Here is a 27,870-nt window from a genome sequence, read left to right as displayed (position 1 = left end):
TGCTGGCTATTTCATGGATTTACAATTTAAAATAAATAATGCACAAATTTCCATGCAAACAGATTTTATATATGCGCACACACACACCACACAAGCTCACTTTAGCATTTCATATGCATACTGTAGATCTACTTTGGAAATAAATGAAAATGTCTGAAGGAGGGTGACTTTAACCTTAATTACATGTTATGTTATGCTTGGGTATGGGTTTGTATGGCTAGTTAAACTAGAAGGGACTGATTCCCGTAATGGAAGCACTTTTCCATAGTAGAAAGTAAGCTTTCACTTTTAGTACTGGAACCCAGATACTTGCCCATTTCTTATCAGAATTATGTTCCAAGCTAAGAGATCCTAATATAAAAAATGGCTCTGAAGAATTAAACTATTGCATAGATAAAAGGCATCTCATTGCTTCCTTACGAAACACGCATGTCCTATTTTAGCGCATTTCACCTAAATCAATATAACAATAAAAAATATCTTTATTAAACAATTCAGGGAGGTGCATAACTTTCTCTTTTCGGTTTTTTACGGTACGCTAAAAACAATACCACAATCTAGAACATTAAAAAAAAAAAAAAATTACATTTATATATTAAAAATACATGTAGGTATTGGTCTTACAGCAGAACAAATAAAGTGCTTCCCCCCCACACCACCTTCAGCAAAACTGGAGATGTGCCCCCCACCCCCGCCCCCGCCCCTGCCCCTGCCCCTTTCCAAGCTTCCAAATGTCAAAAACCTCAGATAAAAAAGGCAGCAGTTCAGCTTATTGGCAAAGGCTGAAGATAAGACAGGAGATCTCAGTTCTGCGCAAGAATCAACAATGAGAAGGAAACAGCCATGCTGAAATTGCACACAGAGTCCTCTACTTCAGCTGATCAGTGCACAGTCCAGTGGATAAACAGGTATTGGCAGAAGATCCAGGGACCAAAGAATATAAAAATACAAAAATATCAGGATTGCAGGTCCCTTTCCACGTCAGGCTATAAGTTTTACTCTTCCTAAGGGAAAAAATACAAAACAAAAAACACACAATTACTATTAAAAGAAGCAAGAACATTTTGTACAGATGATTTTGATATTTCAAAAGTCAAATCGGGCCTTCTGTTGGCTTGAGGTCTCAGCTCGCATTGATCGCATTTAACCTAAAAAAACATCCAATCGTAATAAGGGTATATAAATTGCAATGAGGCTCTAGAGATTAAAATTAAAAAAAGTGCCAGTTGGCCCCACGTTAGTCAATAGTAGGAATTTCTTCTTCAAGAAACCATGGGCTTACTGCTGTGTAACCACGTAGTGCATAATCTCTGAATTAAATGGAGAGAGAAAAAAAAAAAAAAACCTAAAAAGGAAAAATGTCCCGGGACCTTTGAGTCTGTACCCTAAGGAAATTGGGACACTGTCTCTCAATGGACATACAGCAGATCTGCAGCAGCCGTCTGGAATGGAAGCTTTTAGGTCACATGAACAAACAAATCCTTCTGTCTTGGACCCCAAGCAGGCATAGAGGAAGCGCTGTGTATTTAACTCATGTGCTGTTAAATACTCCTCTAGGCTTTCAGGCACCATGCAATGAGGTTTCCATGCAAAGCTGCGATTCTGCAAGAATATCCACACCTACCTTCCAGGTAGGACCTTGTGGTGCTTTCTCTAAATGCTACTCGTCACTGCAAGCAAAATCACAAGTTCAGACTGAAAATGTACTGCTAAGGTCACATGCATCAAAGCTACAGTTTTCACATATCAGAACCCCCCACCCCAACCCTACCTGAACCCCCCATGGTGTGCATTTGTACTGGAAATACAAAGCAACAGTTCAAGACTTTGTACCTGCATTGAACTGTCAAAGTCTGCTTGACCAGGGTGAAGAAAAAAAAAAAAAAAGCCAGGACTGTAACTAATGAGCATCAGGCTCATATTTAATTTGTTTTATAAACCATTTATTAGTAACAAAAAAATTAAAAGTGTTGTGTGATATTATGTGATCTTGAGTTGGGTTTTAGAAAGCTTCCACACACCAGGAGTAAAAACAAGACTCCCATTGCAGAGCAGTTTGAGCAATTCATTTTAAATCAGGCCAACGAGGGAGAGGAAAACTTTGACTTATTTCACGTTTGGCTGTGAGCGAAAGGGAATCTGTTCCCCCGGCCCCTCCCCATCTATGCACACACACACACACACACACACACACACACACACACACACACAGCACTAGTAAACATGGGCGAGTGAAAGCTCTTCACAAACCTGAGGGAGGGAGTTTCCTCCTGGTGCTGCCCCCTGTCCGTCCAGAGGCAGTAACAGCCCCGCGTGTCGACACAGTGGGCATTGGGGTTGCTGGTGGAGAATCCACCTGCAAACAAATCAGGTTTTCCTATTAGTGCTAAAGTGGGGGTCTGCTACTGTGTTAGCATAACCAAAACCCTTTTAAGCACACTGAAGGAGGGTAAGCCAACGGCTGCAATCTTTCAATTCTGCAGATAAAGCGGAGGGGGGGGGAGCGAGGGCAGAGAAGGGAAGCGCTTCTCACCTCCAGGTTATCCTGAGTGGGGGTGGGAGAGGAGGAAGTGGAGGACTGGTATTCTGCTTTGCGTGTGGCCGGCCCCAGCTCCACTGAGCGAACCCTCTGGGCGAATTTCAGGGAGCAAACCGACTCGCTCACATTCTTATCGACTGGAGAGACCTGCAGGAGGAGAGGAGAAAAGAAAAGATGCAAAGATGAAATGCCAGGCAAACAGAGCCTGTGCAAAGTTCTGTCAGGCATGATTTCTGATTTTAGTTTCCAATGCTTTGTGCTCATTTGTTGTTAGATATTTAAATATGGAGGGAAATAAGATTCTTAATGCACAGCAGTTTCACCCATTCCGGTTTCACTAGGAGCTTGATTAGCCAGTGTGTATAGGTACCAAGCTCAGGTGTGTCTGATTAAACTCCTAGTAAAGCCGGGAATGGATCAAACTGCTATGCAATGAAGTCCATCCCTGGTTAACCCACGTTTTCTACAACACTATTACTGCAGCCCTGTAGCTGGCCAATGGGAGACACTACACTAACATTGTAGGTCTCCTGTGACTGACTCACCTGGACCATCATGAGCGTCTTGCTGTCTCCGCTCAGCGAGTCCTGCAGCAGGTACGTCAGTTTGGAGTTGCGGAAGGGGATGTGCCCGTGTTTGGAGCGCAAGGCGTGGATGACGTCTGCCAGCGCTGCTAGAGACTTGTTGATGCACTGCGCCTCCCTGAGCCGACTGCCCTCCGCGCCGGACTTTGCAATGCGCTCCGAACCCGCCAGGTCCACCAGGTTCAGCTTGCCTGGAAAGAAGAGAAACGCGTCAACACCAGACACCGTACAAGCAGTTTCATTTACAATACGCCCCTTAAACACAGCGCCTCCTCTGTCCCTCCCATGACTCAATAATTAGACCATGCTGACACTAAAGTGCACATGTTCTGTCAAAGGGCTCTTCACCAAACTTCAACCATTTCAATATTTGTATCAGTTTTTTAATGTTCAAGTCAGATTGTGAAACAAGGATATACTGTATCGTGCAGCCATTACTTAAATGTTAAATAAACCGAAGAGCTATTTGCGTTCAACAGTCACAGTTCAAATAGCAGTTCATTATCTTGGGTAGTTCTGCAGTGTAAAGCAGTGCTCTGTGTACACAGCCCCAGGTCTCCGCTCAGCCCCGGTGCGGTGTGCTGGCCAGCCCGTGGCTCTTACCTGTGCTGCGGCCGCCGGTGGTGCAGTTGATCCCACTGACCGTGACGATGAGCAGCCCATGGGAGCGGGAGCTGTGATCGTTCAGGTTGGTGCAGGCTGTGGCCCGGTTCATGTGACCCAGCTCAAACACCTGGGAGGAAGGAACACAACACACGGTGAACAAGTAGGGTAGGAACCCAGCTCCATCGCTGCTGCTGCATCCCCAAGCTTTGTGTGCTAAAGGATGCTTTGACCAGGTTTCATCACAATTTGAGTTCTCTAGATTTTTTTTTAATATATATATATATATATATATATATATATATATATATATATATATATATATATATATATATATAAACAAACAAACAAACAAAAAACACACACATACACACACACTCACCCTGTTGATATCATCCACACTTTCAACCTTGAACTCTGTGAGTCCTGGAACATAGAGCTGTCCGCTCCCATCAGGACACATTTTAATATCCAGCTTTTCATTGGGGTTGTCTCCCAGCAAATTCCTAATAAAAAAATTAAAACATTTAAAACAAAAACAAACAAAGTAGAGCATTATAAGAATGCTTGTGGTTTTCTGTTTTACAGATTATATTAGGTTTTTTTTGGCAGACCTTTTAAACGTTTTAAAATGTTAACACACAGGAAAAGTAAAGTGGGCCGCACAGTCTCCGCCTGCGACGCACCTCAGTGTCTCGTTGTAGATCTCCACCATGCTGACAGTGATGGTGAACTCCCAGTCTGACACCTTCTCCTCCACCTCCGAGAACAGCAGCCGCAGCGCCCGTTGGTTAATCCCTGGATCCTGCGGGATGCCCTGGAAATGAGGAACATTAAAATGAAGGTCTTTAAATAAATAGTCTTCCCCCTCAGGGGTGATGCTACTGCTGCTGCTTATAGAAAGCTCTCTATAGATAGGAGTTGCTTGGCTAGGTACATTGGCAGAGGGTAGCGGTAGATCACAGGGAAATCACGATGCTTGATACTGGGACACGTCAGTTCAGAAGGGATAGAAGGAGGAAATCGAGGGTGGCATTAGTGTGATCTAAGGGTTCAAGCAAAGTTTCAATTGTCTGGGAGATGAGGAACAAGCTCCTTGGTACCACTGGGGATATATAATTTTCTGAAAACAATGTCAAGGTTTCAACATCCTCTTAAAGAGCTTCAATCTAGTTCTATAGAAGAGGAGATACAAGAGGGCCCTGCAGGAGTACCTCCATGGTGTACGTCTTCCCTGAGCCAGTCTGTCCATAGGCGAATATACAGACATTGTAGCCGTCAATGCAGGAAGTGATTAAGGATTGGACTTCTTGGAAAACCTGCAGAGTAAATGATATTCAACCGTAAGGGGACAAGAACAAGCTGAGAGAAGGGAGATGCTCTATAAGCCACTAACAAACAGATACTCACGTCTCCCTGCGTCGCTTGTGGAGGGAAGACTTTATCCAGCTCAAATGCTATCGGCTTCCCCTTGTGCCATATGTTCATTAGAGCATCGTCTTCAGGGTCAAAGGTTACCACGTTCTTGGAGTCAGGCCCATCGCCATCCTCCTTGGCTAAAGGACGGACTCTACAGAAAACACGGATGTTTCCTACATAAAAAAAGGTCATTAAATCTCAGTATCCCAGTGCAACATTGCTCCATTTAACTTGCAAAAAAGGTCTTCATAAAGCAAAACGTGCATGTGTGATCCCTTAATTAACACCTGGAGAGGTTAAGAATGTATTTATAAGGTTTCATTTTCCCTTAAGAAAATGGTGTAAACTTTGCAAACTACATTTATTTCTTGTGTTCTAAGCTCTAGCCCCCCCACCCCCCCGGTGAGGTCAGTTCTCTCACCTTTCAGCTTCACCAGCTCGTTGTGACACTTCTTCCTCAGCATCATCTCCCGCTTGTACTTGGACAGGAGGTCCTGGTTGGTGGTGCTGACCTCCCCGATGACCTGGCAGATCTGCACAGACAGGCAGAGTCAGTAGTGTCCAGTGCTCAAGCAAGTATCGGACCACTTTAATGAATCCCTCACTTACTCTTCAGAGCCACGCGAATGAAGAAGTCAAAAACCTGCCACCTTCCCCCATCATGCCTTTATCAACACTGCATGTTTTGAAGCATGTAATGTATATAGTGTTGTGTTAAAGGGTACATAAGGACCTTTTTAATGGATTGTGTTACATGCTACAACTGTTTACATAAGGTGTATGAATTGTTTTATTTATTTACATTGACCACTTTAAAACTTCAGAACTACAGTTTCCATCATCCTCCTGCTCACTGGTAAATCCATCTGTTGATGGATGATGGGAAATGTAGTTCCGAGAGGTCCATGCAGGTACATGGAAAGTCATCTTGAGGCAGGGAATGCAATTTAAAAGTTTAAAAAAGTGGTCAAAATGTAAAAAAAATAAATTAAAACAATACACACACACACCTTACGTAAACAGTTGTAGCAACACATGGGAATAAAATAAAATAAAAAGGTCCTTATGTACTCTTTAAATCTTTCAGCACACATAGTTGCAATAAACCCCTCTGAATTGGACTGAGATGTATTGTAAAAGTTGACAAACTGATTGGCAAGTTAAGGCCCAATAGTTGGAGTTTCAGCCAGCTGGTGCTGCTCTTCCCTGACCCCTGACCCCTGACCCCTCACCTCCTGCTTGGCTTCGCCGATGGCTTTCTCCAGGAGGAAGGGGAAGTCCTGCACCTGTCTCTTGAGGCAGTTATAATCGCAGGTCAGAGTCCGCAGGGCAGGCTGCAGAGTCAGGAGGTTCATCCTCACCCCTGACAGACAAGCAACATCAGTGGATGCATGCTTCTTACTGTACTCAAAACATTAAAGACTGCTACAACAGTACACCAATACACAACAATGTCCGTTTTCAGTCTTGAAATGGATCAAATTCCAACTCTATTATTGGTGGCGTACAGTAAATGGTTATTTATTGTCGATTTAAACAACAAGTAAAAATGCCTAAAGAACCAATGAGCTCTTGGGATATCTTAAATACACTGTACATGTCGGTAAGGAGCATGATGATGTCCAGGAATGCTTGGAATAACTAAAGCTACAACGCGCACGGTTCTTGATTGCTAGGTTCTCACCGGCTAGGTTCTGGTGGACTGCCTTCATCTCACTCTCGGCTCGCACGAAGGCCTCCTCGATGACCCGGTTCTTCTCTTCCTCTAAGCACTGCATCTCATCCACCAGCTCGCCCTGAGTCCGCTCAATCTCGCTCTCGTACAGCATGATCTGCAAACCCAACCACAAGACAAGCACAGCCTTCAGAACCGACAGACACCAGTCTCCTCACTTGCAGGGTGGGATGAAAGAAAGAACGAACAGTGGAAAAAGTCTCGCTACTGATTAGCACTGGGCCAACAGCAGAAGAAGCATTAGATAACGAAGCACGTGTTACACTGCATTATCACACCACCAGCAAGTTGGAAAAAGCACAGGTTATTCAGCCATAATCCCAGAGGAATTCATTTAGCCGTTCTGAATAAGACAAATTGTTGCAGTTACCATGGTAGCAAATCCAAAACAAAATCAAAAGTTGTTACCACCTCTTTATAAAGTTTCATTTTCAAATCATCATAAAATAAATTAAAACAAAACAAAAAAATGCAAGAACCCCTGAAGTTAAAGCAAGTAAAAAAAAATACACAAGAGCAAAGAGATACGTATTAAAAATACTACCGTCCCATTTCAGGTTTAAAACCACCACAACTGGTAGAAATGCACTCCAGCCCAAAAGAACCTCTTATCCCTCTGCCCCCAGAATAACCTTTGACACCACCAAACAAGCAATAAGCCAACCTTTGACAACCTACGAACCAACGTGCCACTGCGACTCCCCACCGCTCTAGAGAGCAGCCGACAAAGACGGCTCCTGTCAGCGCATTGCTGTAATGCAAGTGGAAACAGCCGTTAAGGGGAAGGGGGGTCTTTCTGGTGTATCAAAACAGGACAGGAGAGGAGGACTGCACAGACCCCGGGGTTAAGAGGATAGGAGCTAAAGGACAGGATTGAATTACAGAACATACAGCCTTCAACCTCGACACACAAGGTGACCAGGAGCAAAGAAAAGCAAAAGAAACTGGAAAGCACTGGGAATGTGTGCAGGGACACTGACCTGCACACGGAGCACAGTGTGTGTGTGTGTGACACAGACCTGCACGTGGAGCAGTGTGTGTGTGTATGTGTGCGAGAGTGACCAGGGCATGAAGCTCACTGTGTGTGGGGGGGGGGGGGGGGCGGACTGACCTGCTTACGGAGCTGCGTTGCGGTGTTCTGTGAGTCCTGCAGCTGCTGTTCCAGCTCTCTCAGGAGCTGCCTCTGCATTCCCACCTGCTCCTGCAGATACTGGTTCCGGGACAGAGCCTCCGACAGAGCCTGCTTGGACCGGCTCGACTCCACCTCCACCGTCTTGGTGACATACTGCCGAGATAGAGAGAGAAAGAAAGAAAGAAAGAAAGAAAGAAAGAAAGAAAGAGAGCACTCTACATTAGTTCAAATCTTGTTATATTTCATTGTTGTTATTGTTAAATTATTAATAACGTGGTTATTATTTATATTTGTTTACCATTATTATTCTCATCAGTGTTATTGTCTATTTAATGTTCAGATGATGTACTGTGTATACATTGCTTTGGCAATACTGTAAATAATGGTCATGCCAATAAAGCACCTTTGAATTTGAGAGACAGAGAGAGAGAGAGAGAGAGACAGAGAGAGAGAGAGAGAGAGAGAGAGCAGAAAACTACATACATTCACACACACAACCAGGGACTCCACCAAAGGCATTCCTACTGTGTATTAAATGTAAAAAACAAACAAACACCACCACCACCACCACCACCACCACTCCAGTCTTTCAGCCCTCCTCCTCACCTTGACCTGTGGGACCTGGGTGGCCTGCTTGGCCAGGGCTTGCTGGCAGTCCCTCAGCCTATCCTCTAGGTCTTCCCTCTCCTGCTGGGAGTCCTCCAGCTGCCTGTTGAGCTCAGAGACCTGGTTGGCCTTCCTCTCCAGGCTCTGCTGCAGCTCAGCCAGCCTGCGTTCTTTCTGCCTGACCTCCGCCTCCAGTTGGGCCAGGCCCGCGCGCAGGTCCTGGACACAGAAACACACACGTCATTCTGCAGGACATCATCGCTCGCTCTCCAGGCAACGGCAGCGATGATCTCAGTCCTGATCGTCCACTGCAGCCTTCCTGAAGGCAATCATTATAAGCCCCTCCCATAAATAAATACATATATATACACATATATATATTTATTTTTAAATGCATTTTGTGGGAAAATAAAATAGATTTCCCTCTCAGGCTATCATTCAAGCAAAACGTTATAATTAAAATTAAATATGTATTGCATTTCTATCTGTGTGTAGGTACATGACAGGTGGAAATCGGCACCAATCGCATAGAGATTAGATTAATTCCAGGGTTCTCTATTATTTAAATCAGTTCCTCTTAAGCTTCTCTATAGTTCTGTGTTAGCCGAGGTGTGGCTCATTAACCAGAAACCTGCACTGGTAGCCTCGCTGCCAGGGTACTTTGCTTCCATACCTGGTTGTGCTGGCAGTCCACACAGCCCGAGCGAGCTCCCTGGAGCTCCTGCAGAGAGGACTGGCTGGCGCTCAGCTCCTGTTTCAGCTGTTCGTTCTCCGATTCCAGGATTTCTAAATGCTTCTCCAAGTCTGTCGCTCCCTGTGGAAGAACAACAACTTTACTTTCATACTTGAAAAAAAATTAAAATTATTCTTTCAGTCACCCCATGAACTATCCAAGAGCAATCATTACAGGCTGCGGGTCTAAATTAGACCCATCTGGGTTTAACGGCAAACCACAGACTGGAAAAAAAAACAAAAAAACCTAAAAAAATCAAGCTCACTGTAAAAACAGGTCAATGACTCATTTTTAGAAACACAGTGCTTAATTTGCCTGGGCGTAGCCCTGGTACCTCTGGGCTTACGTTATGAATGTTAGAAATCTCACACTGTTTTGCTCTCTAAAACATGCCATCTAAGAATTTAAGTCAGGCATAATATGTCACTGACGTTTTCTTAAAATTCGAACACAGTTCTTGCGTGCACCGAGAAAGAGCCAGAGACGTTGGTGTTTGGTACGAGGCAGCTGAGCGACGTGGAAGAGGAGGAGGAGTGTTGCTCTGCTCCTGCTTGTGCTGCGGGCTGTAATAACAGGAGCTGCGTCTCGACACAGGCAAATACGAGCAAGCACAGCAAGCCCAGGCAAAGGTGTGTAGGTCTGTAGCTGGAGAACATATCCACAGGCTAAAACATTAATGTGAACATTACATTACTGTCATTTATTTCTTTTTTTGTCCTTCAATTGCTTTTAAATTTATTTTTTGGCGCATACTATTACTTGATATAAGATGTGGAATATGTGATTGTAAACTTACAACACTAGTATTGCACTCTTACAAATAAACTTGTTATGATTTTGAATGTGCGGTTCTTAAGAACAGTATTATTGTCACTGCTTGCGCCCCAGCACCTCTCTCTGTACAAATGAAGCACTGGGAGACACTATAGTTCACCTATAGACCCGTATAGTTGCGTATAGACCCACCAGCTCTGAGCGGAGTCGATTCACCTCCCCTGCCTGGTCCAACAGCTTCTCCTTCAGGTCTTCAACCTGCGTCAGAATCACAGCACAGACCCAGTCCAGTTAGCGGCGCTCAGCGGTTCTGGACAGCTACCACATTAGTGATTCTAAAATGCGTGTGATCAGCACACGACAAATGGGACAGTAAGGACAATGGGACGTAGTCTTTGAAAATGCACCCGCATCGTTAATTCTACCCTAATCTGTAATGAATCCCTGCAGAGGTGCTCTCGGTTTACCTGGTCCTGCAGTCTGCAGATCAGGGCCTGCTGCTCACTCTCCCGGCTGCACAGCCTCTCCTGGGTGGACAGCAGGTCCTCCTGCAGCCGATTCTTCTCCTCCTGGGTTGAGGTCAGAGTCTCCACCAACCGTTGGACTGAGGGAGCGGGCCGGGAGCCCAGGCTGGACCGCCTCCCCGCTGCAGGGAGGAGAGCAAGAGAGCAAAGCCTTTCAGTCAGCGTTTGTTCCTCAGAGCTGAATGCAACCCATTAAATAAATAACTCTAAAAAGGGAAGCCTTTGTCCGTGTTTGATAAAAGTATGCATATAGCTGTTAATTCATAACAGAGCTAGGTTTTTTGCAACATGTTTTTCCAATCTATTTTCACACCAATTCATAGTTTGTAAGATTTATCCACAGCAGCCACACTTTATATAAAAGCTCATTATAAAGCCTGGACTGGCTGCTCCCAGGCGGCTGTACCTACCAGTGCCATTCCCCTTGCGGAGCTCGCTCTCCTGCTCACACACCACCTCCTGCAGGCTCTTGATGAGGGCCAGCTTTTCGTGGACGTTCTGCTCGTGGGCTTTCTGTATCAGCTGGACCTGCAGCTTACGACTGGCCTCCTCGCTTCGGAGCCGAGCCTGGAACTGACACACCTTCTCCTGCAGGGCCTGGGAGGGAGGAAGTGCTTCAGAAATCAGCTGGCATGAGGGGTTAGAGTGAGGGAGGAACACCGATATACCGAGACAGACAGAGAAGGTTCCCAATACCAATCCCCCCCCCCCCCCCCCCCCTGGACAGAGGAGACCCAGAGAGAACATTGCTGTAGATTACCCTGATGCAGTAGAGGCAAGGGTGCCTGTAAGTTAGTGGCACTCAACTAGGCATTTCCATACACATATTATTATTAACAATTATTTCTTAGCAGACGCCCTTATCCAGGGTGACTTACAATTGTTACAAGATATCACATTATTTTTTACATACAATTACATTATTTTTTTACACATTATTTTTAGATACAATTACCCATTTATACAGTTGGGTTTTTACTGGAGCAATCTAGGTAAAGTACCACACAGTATGTGCACCAGGAGGAAGAGTCAGGAACAAGCTCAACCATCTTGGAAGAGACACAGATAAGGACCCGGACTGACACACACACCTGCAGCTGATCTCCAGTTATCCCTACACATTTATAGGCTGTTGGCCCAGTGCTACATGACATCACATCCCTCATCAGGGGAAACAACATATACAAACACAAACATGCAAAATACTGATGAATGGGACGGGACGGTGCAACAGTCGGTTGCAAAGACGGCTATTCTAATAAACCACAAAAAAGTATGACAAACAAATGACAAGTTCAAATTACATAGAATGTGTACGTCCTTGTAAGAGACCAGGTGACTTCCTGCAGACAACGAAAGAACGGGAGAGGCAGAGAGAGAGAGGCAGAGAGAGAGAGAGAGAGAGAGCACAAAAAGGACAAACATTGCTCACAGGAACAGACAATACAGTGACGCATAGGCACACACCTCTACCCAACCCAATTAACTGAAAAGGACAGAAAAGCAAAACAGCAAATCCGAAAGAAATCCCATTTGTTCCTATTGTTCAGACTCCTACTCCTACTGGAGCACTTGGTGCGTCTGTCTCAGCTGTCCACGGTGAAGAAAAATATTTATGCGTCCTCATATTCCATCTAATTACATGGTGGCTTCAATTCAATTTACATCAGAACAGTGCAGAGATTTAATTCCACTATGTAAATGTAGTAAAATGAGAGAGCCAAAACGTACCAAAACAGTATAAAAAGTAATTGCTTCTAGGATGAGACTCTTGGGTCTATGCAGATTAGGAAGCTATGAATTGCTATTTATTCCAATGAAGCATTGAATCCAATCAAAAAGAACAGGGTAGTCATTATTTTTAAGCACTGCCAAAAACTAGCCAGTTGCGCAAATTACTTGAACAATTAACCCTTTAATTTTTACAGTTTGCTGAACTTTCCTCCAGTAATTTCACCGAGCCTGCTGAGGGGAAAATTACAATTGCCCATTAAGGTTTGCTGCGTATAGTTCTGCACAGACAGCTTCTTGTCTGAACCTGCAGGAGGTTTGTTTATACACACCAGGCCTCGGCAATGGATCTAATGCAATTTGCCTGACCATAGCCTTCAGGAATGCGGTTCAGACATCCTCCAATGGGATTACAAGCTGTGCCAAGTCCTGGGGCACGAACTGCATCAAAGATGCTCCACAGGAACACAGTTGCTAGGTGGCTCAGTGTATTACCAGCAGAATTTGCTTTTGTTCTATTCCAGCAAGGGTTTGTAATAATGACTGGAAGGTGTTTGCTTGGTCTTGTGCAATATGGTGAGCCAAGTAAGTCAGCAGTGTTTTCAAACCATGACTAACTGGTAGCTGTCTGGTTCTTCCACCGACAGCCCCCAGGACCAGTCAAGGACTCTCACGAAACAAATTGTGTGCGAGTGTGTGGCCCCTACAATATCTGGAGCTCTGTGCATTAGTGTGTGACAATTCATCACAAAAAACAAACATAAAAACCCATATGGCCCCATTGTAAAGTGGTCCCGCCCTCCACAGTAAGGTTGCCGTTGCTCTGCACTCCTGCTTGGCCGCTCAGTGCAGGCTCTACCCGTCACGTACAGCCCTCTATAGACCCTGACTCCACCTGTATGACGAGCTGCTGGTCCTGCTCGTTGTTGGGCTCTTGGTGATCCATGGTCATCGTTCTGCTCTGGAACAGAGAGGACTGCAGGGGGATGTAGGTGCTGCTCTGCTCCTCGCCGTCACCCATCAGGAAATCCACAGCGCTTCCTACAAGAAAGAAAGCACAGCACAGTCAGCCTAGCTGGACAACATCTGGGTACCAAGCCACTCTGTATACCAGGGTTCATGATCTGGGTCGGGTCACCAAACTCATCGGTGCTATAAATAATACTACTACTACTACTACAACTACGACTAATAATAATAATATTGACAGCCTTTAGATACAGAAAAATCTCTTTTCCTTGACATTACTGAATTCCTGGTTGTGGGGGGGGTGTTCTCTCGGAATGTGGGAAGAAACCGAACAGACCAGAGAGAAATATCCCACCACCCCGAATAAGAAATTAAATCCATCTCCAAACAAACGCCTGCCTCGCCCAGCGGAGTTCAGTGGCCTGCCCAGGTGTTACAACCTGTGGAGGTGCCAACGCTCTGTTAAAACGAATACCCTTGCTATCTAATCATTTGCCTTTAGCATTAATGGATAACTGTTTAAAAACAAATGTAGGCTACTGTAAGTGAGAGGTAGCCTGGGTTTGTTAGTTTAATACAGAAATAGAGATTTAGAGGAGTGGGGCAAATAAGCTCTCCCAGCATTTACAGAGAAGCCATTCATAGCTACTGCATATCTAAGCAAGGACCACCTACCTATATCTAATGGCATGCTGACCCCCGGCAACAACATGTACACCTGTATAAAGACCCTCACCCTCATCCTCCCAATCATACCAGGGTTATATTTATTTTCCCTCCATTACCACAGAGTTAGTCTTATTCGTAGCAAAAAAGTAAAAGTAAGCAGGAAAACAAAAACATAACTTACCACAGTGGCTCCTGATCTCATACCGAGATCAACCAAATCCGATTACAACCTTGAAAAACTGCTTCAGAAACCACTTCCAGCACCACACGCAAACAAACAGTCAGGCTATTCTTCAACAAAAACAAACAAATCTTTCCAAACTCGAGGTTCCTCTAAAGCACGCTGTGAGAGTTTCAGAAGTAACTTAGCGTTCAGGTATTACCTATCCCTACCTGCTGTAAATCACTGAGCAATGTGAGGAATGCAGCAAATGCTGGTTAGCACCTGGGTCACGTGATACTCACTGTCCAATGAGCTGTCCTTCTTCCAGAGATCCTGTAGGTTGGGGGCGTGGCCAAGGTCCCAGGTCTTGCGTGTTCCGAGCATGACCCCCGGTTTGAAAACGGTGTGCTGCCTCTGGGCTGGCTGGAAGCAAGGCAGCACAGAACAGGAGGGGGAGAAGAAAAGCACGGGTCTCGTTACGAGCTTCCTCTGTTTCCACACACGCTGTCCTGACCACAGGCACTGTCCCTTTAGCCCAGAGGCTCTATCCACCAACATATGCTTTACTTGAGAGCTGTGTGTTTTAAAGCTTGTATGTTTGTTGTTTGAATTCCTTCCTATCCCCTTGCCACCACCACCCCTCACACACACACACACCCCTAATAGAATGAAAACCACTAGACTTCTTATTCTTACCTGTAGTTTAGAGCTGCAAGGAATAACTTTCAAGATGCTTGACATATTGTAAATATTACGTTGCAGGCTTGGACACTTTAATAACTCATGGGTAGCATGAGCAAGAAACTAAGCTGGGCTTGTTCTACAGCTCCTCCCTTCCCCACTTGTTTTTGTTAAATGACCTCCAGCTGAGTCTTGATCACTGCTTAATCTTCCTAATAGTAACACTGAATGGCTAAAACGAGAAATATTTGCTGGGCAGCAGTGTGGAGTAGTGGTTAGGGCACTGGACTCTTGACCGGAGGGTTGTGGGTTCAATCCCCAGTGGGGGACACTGCTGTTGTACCCTTGAGCAAGGTACTTTACCTAGATTGCTCCAGTAAAAACCCAACTGTATAAATTGCAATTGTATGTAAAATAATGTGATAACTGTATAATGTGAAATAATGTATAATGTGATATCTTGTAACAATTGTAAGTCGCCCTGGATAAGGGCGTCTGCTAAGAAATGAATAATAATAATAATAATAATAATAATAAAACCGAGATTCTTTTTTTTATTTTTTATATATATTGTTGTTGCCAATACAGGAAGTAACGGTTTGGGCAGATCACACACACACACAGCATAGCGGGCAAACTTTGAATATAACAGAAGCAGAAAGATATCTGAGAAGATCAGCTGAAACACGGTGGTACTTTTGCTTAGCATGTCTGAATAGCTACGGGTTCACCACACAAAAGATCTTGCAAGCCATTGAGTATACACTGTGTCCTAGTTCTTCATTAGCCCATAAGAGGGCACCAAATATCTTAGTAGTGCCATGCAGTACTGTGCAGGAATGTGATCCCTGCTGCGGAGCTCCTGGATTCTGCAATTGGCCAGCAGGGGTAGACAAGCAGTCAGTTTAATAGCTTTCTGTGGTACATCAAATACATCCAACTGCTCATCCCAATGCTCCCTAAAGCCAATTAAGAATGGTGTGCTTGAGGTAATATACAACTTTAAATATATTCACAGCACCACCCGCCTAAGTATCTCTGAACTTGTTGATGCATTAGCACATTACACAGCAAGATACAGTTCTGCTGCATTACTTATTTTCTCTGTTACAATTCTGCTATAAACACATGTGATTAAAGCGATTGGAGAAGTCTACTAACAGTGTCGTCGTCTCATTTTTCATAGGCTACCTGCTTTTTGCAAGTCCCTGTTGGTTCATACACTACTCACTTTTCCTGTGTACTTACTCTATGGGCGGTACAAACCCCTCACCATGTGCTGAATCTCAGTTTAAAAAAGGTACAATACAAACTCTTGCCTATTGAAAAGCAAGTCCATCTGCAAGTATGCAGCCATTTATAAAGTGGTCTCCCAGCATCTTTAAATCCAATCAGAACTGCCTAGATGACTGAAGCCAACAAATCGCTTAAGAGGATCCTTTCCAAGGACAGCGCTTGTAGGATGAAGGGATTTTCTTCAGCTCTTACGACCCTGTTTAGAGCAGTGCTACCCACGCGCAGCAGGCAGTCCAGACCTGAGCTAGCAAGCTCGTTTCGAGTTCCTCATTCAGAATGGGGAGCCTGTCCGTCTGCTCTACACCGAGCAGGACAACTGCTCCTGGACAAGTCCATCTGCAATTATGCACTTCCCCGCTATCCCACCTACCTACAGGAGGGTACAGCACAGCACCACAAGCTGCAGTCTGCTTTTTGAAGTGTTTGACTGCTTGAGTTGGACTCATGGAATCAAGAACACTCCATGTCAAAGGATGCACATTTCTTCAAGTACACTTCACTGGTGATATATAAATGCGTTGTTGTAATGCTAAGAACAGGATGTGCAGTATGAGGGGTCTGCTAAACGGAAGCAGCTACACAATTCTGATGCAGCACAAATACAGCAGAACCTCTCCCTCTCTCTCCAGCATATCTACACATCAACCCAGGGTGGAAAGGGAGCACAACACACAGACACGCCCCTTGTAATCAGCCCGAGACTTCTCAGAACGGATTCTTGTTATGCTGATACGCAGGGTTATTAAACACACAGAGCCCTAACTGCATGCAGTCTCACACGTACACACTCCAAACCGATATATAGCAAAACAGCAACAAGCTCCAAAAAGACTTAACAAGAATAACCACCCCATCCGCCCAGCCGGTTTCATGCATTCATTTATTATAAACATACAGCATATTCCTAGAAAGGGAACAGCATGTTTAAAGGGGTTGCTAGTCAAAACGAATGCAGTTGTGTCACAGGGAATGCCCAAGTGTTTCCTGTTAGCACACAGTGTCCCCTGGATTACACTTCAGGAGAAGCCTTGGCGTCCGTGCTAATTTCATTTCTTACCTTGAATCTACCACCCATTATCCCGACAGACAGCTTCGGAGAGCCGGGTTTAGTGACGTCGAAGTCGAGCCAACCCCTGTGGAGGATTGATCCCATCCATCCCAGCATGCTAACAGCAAGAGTTCAGTCTATCCATGCAAGAAGGTTACATTAAAAAAGTACAGAGAAAGGGCCCCTGCAGGCTATTAACAGCCAGCTCTTACAAACACCACTGTCAGGAGCTCAGGTATCGATAGAGGGAGGTTGTCTTAATCCTTTCAGCTTCAGCAGATGGCCGCATGGTTCTGTAATTAACCTGCAAGACCTTAAGGGGAAAGTTCTTTCTGCAGATGCTGTCTTTCTATGTTAAACAGAAACAAGGAACACAAACTTGAGTGTTTCTCAAATAGGGACATGGGACGCTAGTGTTTTATATGGGAAGTGGATCAGCAAGACGGATTTGCACAGCAAACTCCTAACTGTGACAGCTTTAAGACCTGAGCCTAATCCCCATCCCTAACGTGCAGGGCTCAAACCACACAGCAAGCGTTCTGTATCCACAACAATGCTTATCACCTGCCTAACCAGCAGGTAATGTTTCCATGTTACTGCCACAGACACACAAACAGTTCAAATGTCACCCAGCCAAAGACAAACATGTTCACTTGAGCTTTCCGAGGCTGGCTGGCAAAATTCCAAACTGTACCTGGATGCTGTCCCGCATTATCAATTTATTTTAATATAGCACAGAAGAAAATACAGACTTAAGAGTGAAAACTTTGGCATACATTCTCTAAAGAGGGTGCGTCACTTGCATCTCTTTACCAGATGGTCACATGTTCATATGATTGAAGTTCCCCTTGATCTTACTCCAAATCACACAAGCCTGGCACCTCTAGAACAGTGTATGCTATTGCCAACGTGTCTGTACTGTGCAGATGTCGTGCCAGCTTCACTGCATAACCTCATAACAGAAGAAAATGTGATGCTGAGATGTCAGCTGCCTACCCAAACAAGCAAACTCCATGCAATCAATGCCATGCCTCTCTATCCTACACCCTGCTTCCTGACTGAGCCCAGCATGCTCTACACCCCTCTCTGCTGCTTGCCAGTCTGCTCTGTATTTCATTAACCTACTTCTGTTATCTTTTTATTACAGCTTCCTTGAGCTTTCAGGCAGGATATACTAGCGAGAGTGCAAATGACTCAAAAAAAAATATTAATGATTAGCTTTTACAATCCCTTTTATTTTTATTGGACCTCTGCTATATGGAGTAAAATGTATTTATTTTTTATTGTACAAGTCAAAAATAAATTCTTGTAAGCATAGCATATAATCATTTCAGATTCAACAAAAGATTAAAAGTGTTGCTACAGTAATCTGGGACAAAAATACATCTGAAAGAATCTTGAATAAATAATTCAAGTAAAAAAAAAAAAAATTAAAAAGAAGTGTTGGTTTTCACTGCTACAGGAGCTAATTAAGCCTGATTGTTTTTCCCCATAAGTGTTTTTAGCACTCTGGAATACATAACAAAACCAGGCTCTAATTAATATTTTTCTGCTATCTTCGATGGTTAAATCTGCCACTGCCTGCATTTCTGGAACACAACATGATACTGGCATCCAGAGTATGTAAATAAACCCAATACCAGAGATAATGGCATTGTCAGACATCAGACAAAACGTACTTTAAACATTCTCACATCAAACAACTTTTGAAGACACTGCCTCAAGGGAGTCCTTTCATAACTGGGCAAAATGAAAGGACTAAAAGGATTTTATACAGTGCATTCCATAGAGATTTGAGCAACTTCACAGTCACACAGCAAAGGAATTTATTCAAACTGGCCACAACACACACAGACCAGAGCTGTCCATTCCAAACTTACTCCAGGCTTCCATCAATGGAGCTGTTCAGTACTGTGTCAGTGGAGGGCTCTGGACTGTGTACGAGGGGGATGGAATGCAGGTAATACACAATCCAGCCCCCAACACCTTCATACACCTACTGCACACACACATACTGTAAAGCCAAGAGACAAATAAATAAATCCGTCCAAAAAGTACACAAACATGCATCAGTATGCATGCAAACTCACACACACTGTAGGACAGCTCATATACAGGCCATTTAGATTGTGCTCATTTAGCATGGGCCTGCCACCTCAAAGCTAGGAAAAACAAGCAAGTCTTTAGTTTGAATGAGTGGCAGCATCCCAGAAATCTTTAGACAGGGAGCTCCACAGAGATGCACCCACATAAAGTACAATACACAAGCACACATACAAATGCTGCATCTCCTTATACAAGCAAAGAATTCTATTGCAAAACAAAACTACAAGTAATCCCAGTCAAATACTGAGCTCAAAACAGATGGATCTTATTTTTGAAAAAGAGGAATAAAATACTGTAATCTTTAAAACCATACTGAAATCCTATCAGATGTGTTTTGATTCTCCCTATAAGCATACAGGTAAAATAAACGATACAGCTACAGCATATTTGCAAAGCAAAGTTTATGCAAATACTAATCTGCTTGCAATGGAGGCATATTTTGTGATTCAACATGGCTTTTAGAATATAATACCCACCCACCCCCCCCCGAAAAAAATAATAATAATAATACAAAACAAAACAAAACTATGTTTAGCAAATTAATTGGGGAAAAAAAATAAAAAATCCTGTGAATGTTTGCGTGACCTTGGGGCATTTCGTCAACTGGTTCAAACCCCCTAACTATCCCAGCATAAAACAAGACAGCACAGAACAAGATGCTGAATTGCAGTGTCAGAAAAAAAATGGTTAAAAATGAAACAAAACAAAGGATCAGACGGATTGAAAAATGCTTGAAAAAGAACATATCAAAAAGATAGACAGAAATTTAAAACACATATTCCATCTAGACAGAAAACTGGTCGGTTTCTGTTCCCTAAAAATAATATCCTTCCATCATTTGCATACAACAAAGAGCACAAAACACATCCCTCAGTGGGGAGTAAATGAAAGCCATCCTCCTGCTTTTCTTCTTCTCCCTGGTAACAGAGTCTTTAAGAGACACACACGCAAGTCAGATAATGTGGGTCAGTACCTACCTCCGTCCCTCCGGCACCATCGCCTCCCTCACGCCCACATCACGAGACGGCCACTCGACTAACTTCTCACAGAACTAAAGCAGCATCTTCCCGACATCCAGTACACACTGCGCTCATTATCCACTCGGCTTCCCTCCAGTTACTAAGTAACAAAGAAATCTAACCCAGTATCCTTTCTCATCTCTCAGGAAAGCACACCTCCTCCTCGTCACTCAAAATTAATATTTTAGAACCTCACAAAGCCAAACCTCTCCAGTCCTCTCCCACCAGCTGAAATATTTAGAATGGGAGAAATGGCTCTGAGCAGTATTGGAAGACAGGAACCTGCACTGCATCTCCTGCTGTGGTGGCTTTGTGCTCAAGGGGATGCATTCGTCCTCAATAGCAGGAGGGTTGGAGTTCAGTATGCCATGTTTCCACTGCCCTGTTCTGCAAACTGATCTCAAGAGCATGCGGTTTGTGTTCTTCCCTCCCTATGCATGAGGGTTCAAATCAGGTATGGTCAAGAACAGTCAGCAAAGCATTCTTACTGCATGGTGACCCAGGGCTCTGGGGAAGAAGATGATTCTGCTACAGGGGGTTCAGATGATCACTACCCATCCCCACCAAGCACAAACTTCCCTCCTGAAGCAGGGGTTTGTATTTCAAAGCGTGTACACTGTGTGCTCACCTAGAACTGGTCTGAGCACAACACTGGGCATGCACAGGGCTCCTAGGAATGCAGAAAGGATCCGAGCTGCACAGCTAAAATCGGGAACTCTCTCCTACAAATATGGCAAATCTTTGGAAGGTGCTATAGAAAGCCTTGCAAGTTTTAGACCAAGTATTTTAATATTTAAAAATGACCCCTTCCTCCCCCCGATTTAGTGTGACCATTTGGGATGTCTTGTTTTAGAAATACATGATTAAGAACTCAGACTGTTATTTGTTTGGGGGGTGAGGGAACACACGGCGAAGAACACTGGAGTATTATTGTTTTAATATCACAATGCACTAACTACTAGCGTCATCGCTACATACACAATACAGCAGCACTTGGTACTGGAAACAGTTCAGTCTCTCACCTGCTCATGTCCGGAGAGCTCCTTTGGGGTGCTCTGGATGCTGGTGGTCCTACACTCCTCCTGAGCTCCGCAGTTATTGTTGCAGCCCCCCTTGGGTTGGTACCCATTGTGGTGGCTGCTGTCATCTTTGGGGGGTCCTGAACCCTTTTTGGGGGACTCTTGATCCGAGCTTCCCGGCACGGCCTCTTTGCTACGCCCCTTGAACTGGCTTTGTAAGGACAGCACCACCAGAGTACACAGGACATACATCAGTGCCAAAAGTGGAGGGGGTCGTACAGGGGTAGCAAAGTCGCTGGTAAAAGCATGCGTTCGGGGTTATGTCAAATCTGCTTAACAGAATATTTTTTTTATTCCAGTGGTAAAGAGAATCAACTGTCCGGAAAAAAAAGTTTAGACTTGTAAGTAGTTTCAAATGCAAAATGCACAGATTACTAAGATAAGGAACTTTGTTTTTTATATTGGGACGATACTGTCCAGTTTGAAATTGGAAGGGCTGTCTGATGATGATGATGATGATGATGATGATGATGATGATGATGATGATGGTGTCTGATGGGTTTACAGCCAGGAATGAGAAAGGAGCCTCAGACTTCACAATAATAAAAGACGCACAATTACTTCAAGACTTCCAGTCCGACATCCGCCACAGAGGTGATCAGAAGCAGCTCTTACTCTTCCTCCAGTGAGATTGGCTCCAGCCTCCAGTCTAAATTTGCATGCTTAGCAGAAGCCTTTTCAGGGTATGCAAATCACTTGGAAAACTTCCAGGGAAGATGTGTTTAGAAAACAAACAAATGTCTTGCTCAATCTTTCTTTTCAATCATTTTTTGCGAGTCAAAATGAAAATTACAAACGTATAATTAATATCAAAATAAGACTGTATGCCAGCAGGGAGTAAGAAAAAAAAAAGGTCACAAAATAAGAGTCTTCTTTATAATCATACAGCACCTTCAAGAATTTTCCTAAATGTATTCTAAGAAGAAAAAAGATGAGCCTGTTCTTGGCCTGTTAAAGTCTGTCACAAAACTACTAGTTCTCCAAGTTCAACTTACCAGAATAACAACAGTCCACTTGCTAAAGAAGATAGTCCCAAATTCTGGCTATACTCTGGTTTCCAAAGTATTCCCTGACACTGCAGCTCCTTTAAAGTCCAATTGTAAAACCAAGGAATCCTCCTCTTCCACGTCCACTGAAATCCAGTTCAGAGACACAGTTTGACTCCGGTTTGTGAGTGAAATTCTGATAGCGTTTCCACGATCGTGCCTCACTGCAGACTGGGGTTTGTTGTGCTGGTCCACAGCAGTTCAAACAAATATATTCATCCAACAGTCAGCTGATAAGATGGGAGCAGCGAACACACCCGTGTCACCGAGTAGCCAGGTGAAATATTTCATGAGTGCAATCTTTATAATCTCTGACGTTGTGAGAGGCATGGCAGTGAATACTTCAACAATTTAGAACAGTTTCCTCCCTAGATCTCAAACCCAAGTCCCTCTTAAACTTTGCTCTCAGCACACTAAACAGTTTCTATTTAAACTATCCCTTTGTTATTGTACCTAACAATCCTACCATCCAAGAGAACCCACCCAACGCAATTCTAAAAAAAGGCGATTGTCACTCCTTCACTTTTAGTTTCACATTTCTTTGAACACCATTGTATTCCTTTGTAGAGATACCCCTCACCTCTTCTCACCTCTCTAACCCACGCAATGCAGACTGACTATGCAGATCAAACTGCCCTGGTCTCTATCTCTCCTCTACAAGAAGACTTTTCTGTGCCTGGATTCCTCCCCACAGATCCACTAAGCCCCCTTCCATCTACCACTCCTGTCACTGTGAAGGGCTTTTAGCAAAGCAATTGGGCTGCCAGCCCTACGGATGGAATTATTTATTTGCATTTGCAAAACACAGCTGCATCTTCCCTTGTCCTGAACAGTGCAGCTGATTGGTCGGTGGCCAAGAATCAACCTCTTTCATTGTCCTGCAAAGCCATTCAGTATATTCACCTGCACCACAAATGACACGCTTCGGAGAGAACGTATTAATACTCAATATTACAGAATACGATCTGGATTATATCAAAAGTACTAAAAAAAACAGCCTGGGGCACATTTTAAAAAGGGCTGGGGGACTATTCATTTTTCAATCAATTCTCATTTAATTAATTCCAATAACAATTCCAAGTCCTTGGAAATGAAATCGGAATTGAAAAAACAGGAATTGTCCCCAACCCTGCTCCTAGTCATATTGTTGCTTGTTTATTACAGTAACTTGTTTTCATTAATCTTTAACCGATGAGAGAGTTACAGAATACAACTGGATTGAAACTTCCCTTTCCTCCCCTAGTCTGAGGATTCTACAGTAATTAAGAATAGACAAGATTTGGACATTTTGCTTATTGCAGGACAGTGGTTTGCTTTGTTTAGTAAATTAAACTTTATTGGCTCTCATATGACAGAGCAGTCTCAAACCAGAAGGTTAAAACCCTGTTTTTGGTTTTTATTCCAAATGTCAATCACGTTTCTTTTTTAGCCGATATCCTAGCCTGGGAAGTACAGCTTGGGATCTTAACCAAGCCTTCCCTGCCGATTCAATCCCTGAACTATTTCAGGCTAATTACAGCGTTCAGGTCTTGCAATCTAGGTCTTCAGAATAAAAGCCAATATGAAAGGGTGGACTAAAACCACAAATGGAATGAGTGACACTTACAATAGTAGCATTGCCCTGCCACTAAGTGTGGAGCACCAAACTTCATTTCACAATCGAGTCACGTGTACAATACATAGGTGGTACAGTCTGGGACGAGAAAACACAGCAATGCTGCCACCCGCTGGCACACACTGGAGCTTGTTCCTGGCTGTACCCATGCAGCGAGATGTTTTCAGAAGGCCAAATAGACAGAAGCACCGTTATAGAAGAGCCAGTCTGAGGCAGGAGCCAACATAGCTACCAGCAACTTGTTATACATAAATGAATACAACAAGCAAGTACTGTACTGTTTATTTTTAGTAGGAGTAATAATTTAATTTGCATAATTTCACATTAGTCTGCAGTGAATTATTACTATGTCATTAGTACATCATGTGACCTAAAACCAGAAGCAAAACCAGCTCACCTGACAGCTCAGAGCCCAGGGTTTTATATCTGAAGGATTTGAACTCGCAGGCTTAGCCATTCCTTAAGAACTTTAGTTTGGAATTCAGAACATTTGTCACTGCCTAGGTCACAAAGCTCTGCCCTGACCCCTCTCAGTCACTGTCAATACAACAATGCTCTTCTCTAGGGGCAACTGGAATTGTGAATGAAGTGCAAGGGTCACATGGGCACCACTAACAAATGGAAGGGAGTCACATGGCATGAAAATCAGAGCCTCTCAAATCTACAATTTGCATCACCTGTATTGAAACCCTGGTCTTTTATTAGAAACACTATTTAGCTGGTTACTTAAATCTGAGTCCTATCCATTGAAGGAGCAATCATCCGTCAAAGAGAAGCCAGTTAAATCAGTTTACAAAAAGTGTCAAGTATGCAAAAAACAGAGTCACGCAAGTAAATCTGACAGGAAAAATTCCTCCCTGTCATTTATTTAATCATTTGCTTGTTTTAAATTTTAACAAAGTTCACCGAAGCACTTCTTATTTGCTCCAGTGAAGTTATAATAAAGAATGCAAATGGAACAAAAATCACACAAACACTGAACAACTTAGACAGTAAATAGACAAAGCTTTAAAAAAATATCTGCAATAAGTATTTGAAATGCTTTAAAGGAAACACAGGAGGAAGAGCATGCAAAGGACTGATGCAGAGATGGGATGACACGCCACTATCACTGGATCTGCCTTCACTGCACTGCAAGGTTAGATTAGAGAGGGGCTGTTCACCCCTATTCATGTTTGTTTTAGCTATTTTAAATTCCCTGCATAGATTGCATTAAAATATAGAGTTTGGCGCATACCTGCAGCAGCAGGCCCTGAAACTACATCATACACTTTAATTCAAACTCCCCAAACTCAAAATAGCACAAACATAAAGAAATCCCAATCGCAAGCAGCCTTGTCATTGATGAACAGAACAGCACTTGTGCTCTACACTGTTTTGACAGCTTTAAAAGGCAGCGTGGCACATACAGCACACTTCTCAAAACAGTGTTCTTTGTGTATTCAGCAGAGACAGCACAGCCCAGCAGCTGGATAAACAAAGTACCTGCTTTTGGCTCTCACACTGTATGGGTTATGTTTGGAATGTAGTGTAAAGGAAACAGTGGAGCATCTGATGGTTGAATGTGTTCGATATAGGAAGGTGAGAGAAGATATGTGGAAAGAATTAAATGGTACAGGTGATGAAAGAAATAGAAATAGGTATTATTGGCTGTATTGCAAAATATATTAGGAAAACTGGAAGAATATTTAACATACAGACATTTTAAAAGGTTAAGCGTTCACAGCAGGTTTAATAGCCAAATCTGAACAGTAGGTGGCGACAATAAGTTTCGACAGAAACTTGGTGGCCATTAACAATAACAACACTGAAGAAGAAGAATCTCCGAAGCACTCCGAGCACTGCATGCATGAGGTGAACACACTAAACAGCAGGGACGATAGCACACACTCAACTCATATACAGTAGTATGGTCTGGCGTACATTCATTTTAGTAGCGCCATAAGCACTGCATTTAATGTTGCACTGCATCTAAAGCGGTGCTTTGATTTTCATATAATGCAGAACTGTAGAAGAGGCAGATTCCCTTAATAACGGACTTGCACAGACACACCCTTACCATTGCAGTAATGCGCTCCATATGGGCTTTCGATTTAATTAACTCTGTCCGTGCTGCTTTTAAAGAAACAGACTGCATCATCAGCACCCGCAACGTGTCAGAAAACAAGCCAATGAGATGCACCTTATTTATAAAACGTGTCAATAATAATAATAATAATAATAATAATAATAATAATAATAATAATAATAATCATAATAATAAAGCTTAATAAACAACGAGTATTTTTCATACAGCGCCGCTTGGTCGTGCAGTAATGCTACTCGTGTGTTTTCAAACATTCACATTCCAGGTCATCTTATCATGTGTATCCACTGTGTCATTTCCATGTGCTGGTGTTTGTATAAATAAAAGTATCTCGTTCACAGAGCTGTCGTTTAAAGCTCAGTATATTTACAAACGGGCTACCACCACGGTTTAATGTATTCCACTTCTAATTTAATACTGCCCCTTTGTTTTATCATTTTTAGTTTTTAACACGGGTGATCAAACAATATAGCATGATAATAACAATTTACAACGGATTGCATTTAGCGGATGGGAGTTGATAGGGAGTTTAACCAAACAAGGTCATAACTCGTAGAAACGGACAAAAGGCGTGCATTTATCTTTGAAAATACCATTTTTAAAATAACAACCCACTTGCAGTATCCGAATAACCCGTTACAGAAATAACCTTGAAATAGTTTAAGCGTAAACAAGCGCCAACTACAAAAATGTTCACTTACCTCAGTCTCAAGAACACAACAGCACAGGTTGAAATACTTCCTTCGGGCTCTTCAGTTAAAAACTTATTTTAAAGACTGAAGTCAAATGTTCCTGGTTTTTAAAACTTCGCTGACGGTTTTATTTATAACCTGAAGTTGTTCTTCCTCAGCTTTTGCTGAAAGCTATTTCTGAGTTAAAAAGCTTGCCGGAGTTTACAAAAAATGCTCCCCTAGCCCACCAGCAGCAAAGTTTTGTTAACCAACCAAGGGAGAGCTGATAAAAGTGGAACACCCTCAGCCAGCCAGCCAGCTGATTGAGCAGAAACGAAATGACGCACAGAACCTCTGGTATTTTAAAAAAGAAACCCCTCCACGGAATCTGTAATTAATCCATATAAACAATAAAACCAGCGGCAACTTGATCCCACACCTAAACATGTCGGCTTGCTTTGAATGTGTTTGGTCTCTTCAGCGCGCTCTCTTTGCAGTAGCGTGAGTTAAATATGTTGTGTGAATAAAATGTTAAATTAGCAGGAAGTCGCTATCCATTTAGCAAATTATGCAGTTGCCAGAGTTAGCAACCAGTAAATAAACTCTAAACAAACCAATAAACGGCGTGCCTTACAGCATTTCTAGATATTTTTGAAAAAATAAATAAATAAAATAAAACACAGCTATATATATATATATATATATATATATATATATATATATATATATATATATATATATATATTGCTCTAGCAATAGGATTTTTTTCTCTTTGTTGAGCCCTAATATTAAGCTACTGGCAGCAGTATTAAGCTCTAGTTTTGTGATATGGACAGTAGGTTTACCGTTGTAAACTTGCATAGTCATTTTGTAGTGTTATGCTTATAGGTGAATGTATTGTGCTTAACCTTGGTTTCACAGTGCTTACCTTGCATGCCTGTATTTAATATGTTTTTACTAAGCTTTACAACAACTATTTGCTTTGCCTTTACCACGGTGTACTTAGTAAAGTTTTATAAGGGGAAGAGTCACATCTCACCAA

General features: G+C 43.1%; 1 protein-coding gene across 7 annotated transcripts; it reads right to left on the bottom strand.

Moving 5' to 3' along the window:
• Window positions 1-713: 713 nt before the first annotated feature.
• Window positions 714-27,297, bottom strand: LOC117425101 (kinesin-like protein KIFC3). Of its 7 annotated transcripts, XM_058993827.1 has the most exons (23): window positions 17,216-17,236; window positions 14,484-14,604; window positions 13,276-13,421; window positions 11,060-11,246; window positions 10,593-10,771; window positions 10,318-10,383; window positions 9,292-9,432; window positions 8,619-8,837; window positions 7,992-8,165; window positions 7,545-7,631; window positions 6,830-6,977; window positions 6,378-6,508; window positions 5,567-5,678; window positions 5,137-5,318; window positions 4,941-5,045; window positions 4,413-4,543; window positions 4,109-4,232; window positions 3,727-3,856; window positions 3,085-3,314; window positions 2,534-2,686; window positions 2,251-2,356; window positions 1,625-1,670; window positions 714-1,004 (listed from the first exon to the last, which is right to left on the bottom strand). In XM_058993827.1, exons 1-22 carry the CDS (start codon window positions 17,231-17,233, stop codon window positions 1,654-1,656), a joined length of 2,907 nt encoding a protein of 968 aa, XP_058849810.1. In that variant the 5' UTR covers window positions 17,234-17,236; the 3' UTR covers window positions 714-1,004; window positions 1,625-1,653. The 7 variants fall into 7 exon arrangements, with proteins under 7 accessions (XP_058849810.1, XP_058849814.1, XP_058849812.1 ...); XM_058993831.1 differs by lacking the exons at window positions 1,625-1,670; window positions 17,216-17,236 and adding an exon at window positions 26,859-27,297 and having other exon boundaries at window positions 14,484-14,600; XM_058993829.1 differs by lacking the exons at window positions 1,625-1,670; window positions 17,216-17,236 and adding an exon at window positions 26,859-27,296.
• Window positions 27,298-27,870: the final 573 nt, after the last annotated feature.

This window comes from Acipenser ruthenus, chromosome 20, assembly GCF_902713425.1.
Source record: "Acipenser ruthenus chromosome 20, fAciRut3.2 maternal haplotype, whole genome shotgun sequence".
NCBI classification, from domain to species: Eukaryota; Metazoa; Chordata; class Actinopteri; order Acipenseriformes; family Acipenseridae; genus Acipenser; species Acipenser ruthenus.
Note: the sequence above shows the minus strand (reverse complement) of the source record. Positions and strands in the feature narration are given on the sequence as shown.

What these genes read in the sequence shown, in the direction of transcription:
- LOC117425101 (XM_058993826.1), bottom strand. An exon ending in CAACGCAGCTCCGTAAGCAG is followed by an intron (nt 7,632 to 7,991) that starts GTCAGTCCGCCC and finishes CTTGCATTACAG; the next exon opens with CAATGCGCTGACAGGAGCCG. An exon ending in TCGGCGAAGCCAAGCAGGAG is followed by an intron (nt 5,679 to 6,377) that starts GTGAGGGGTCAG and finishes CTGTCTGTGCAG; the next exon opens with ATCTGCCAGGTCATCGGGGA.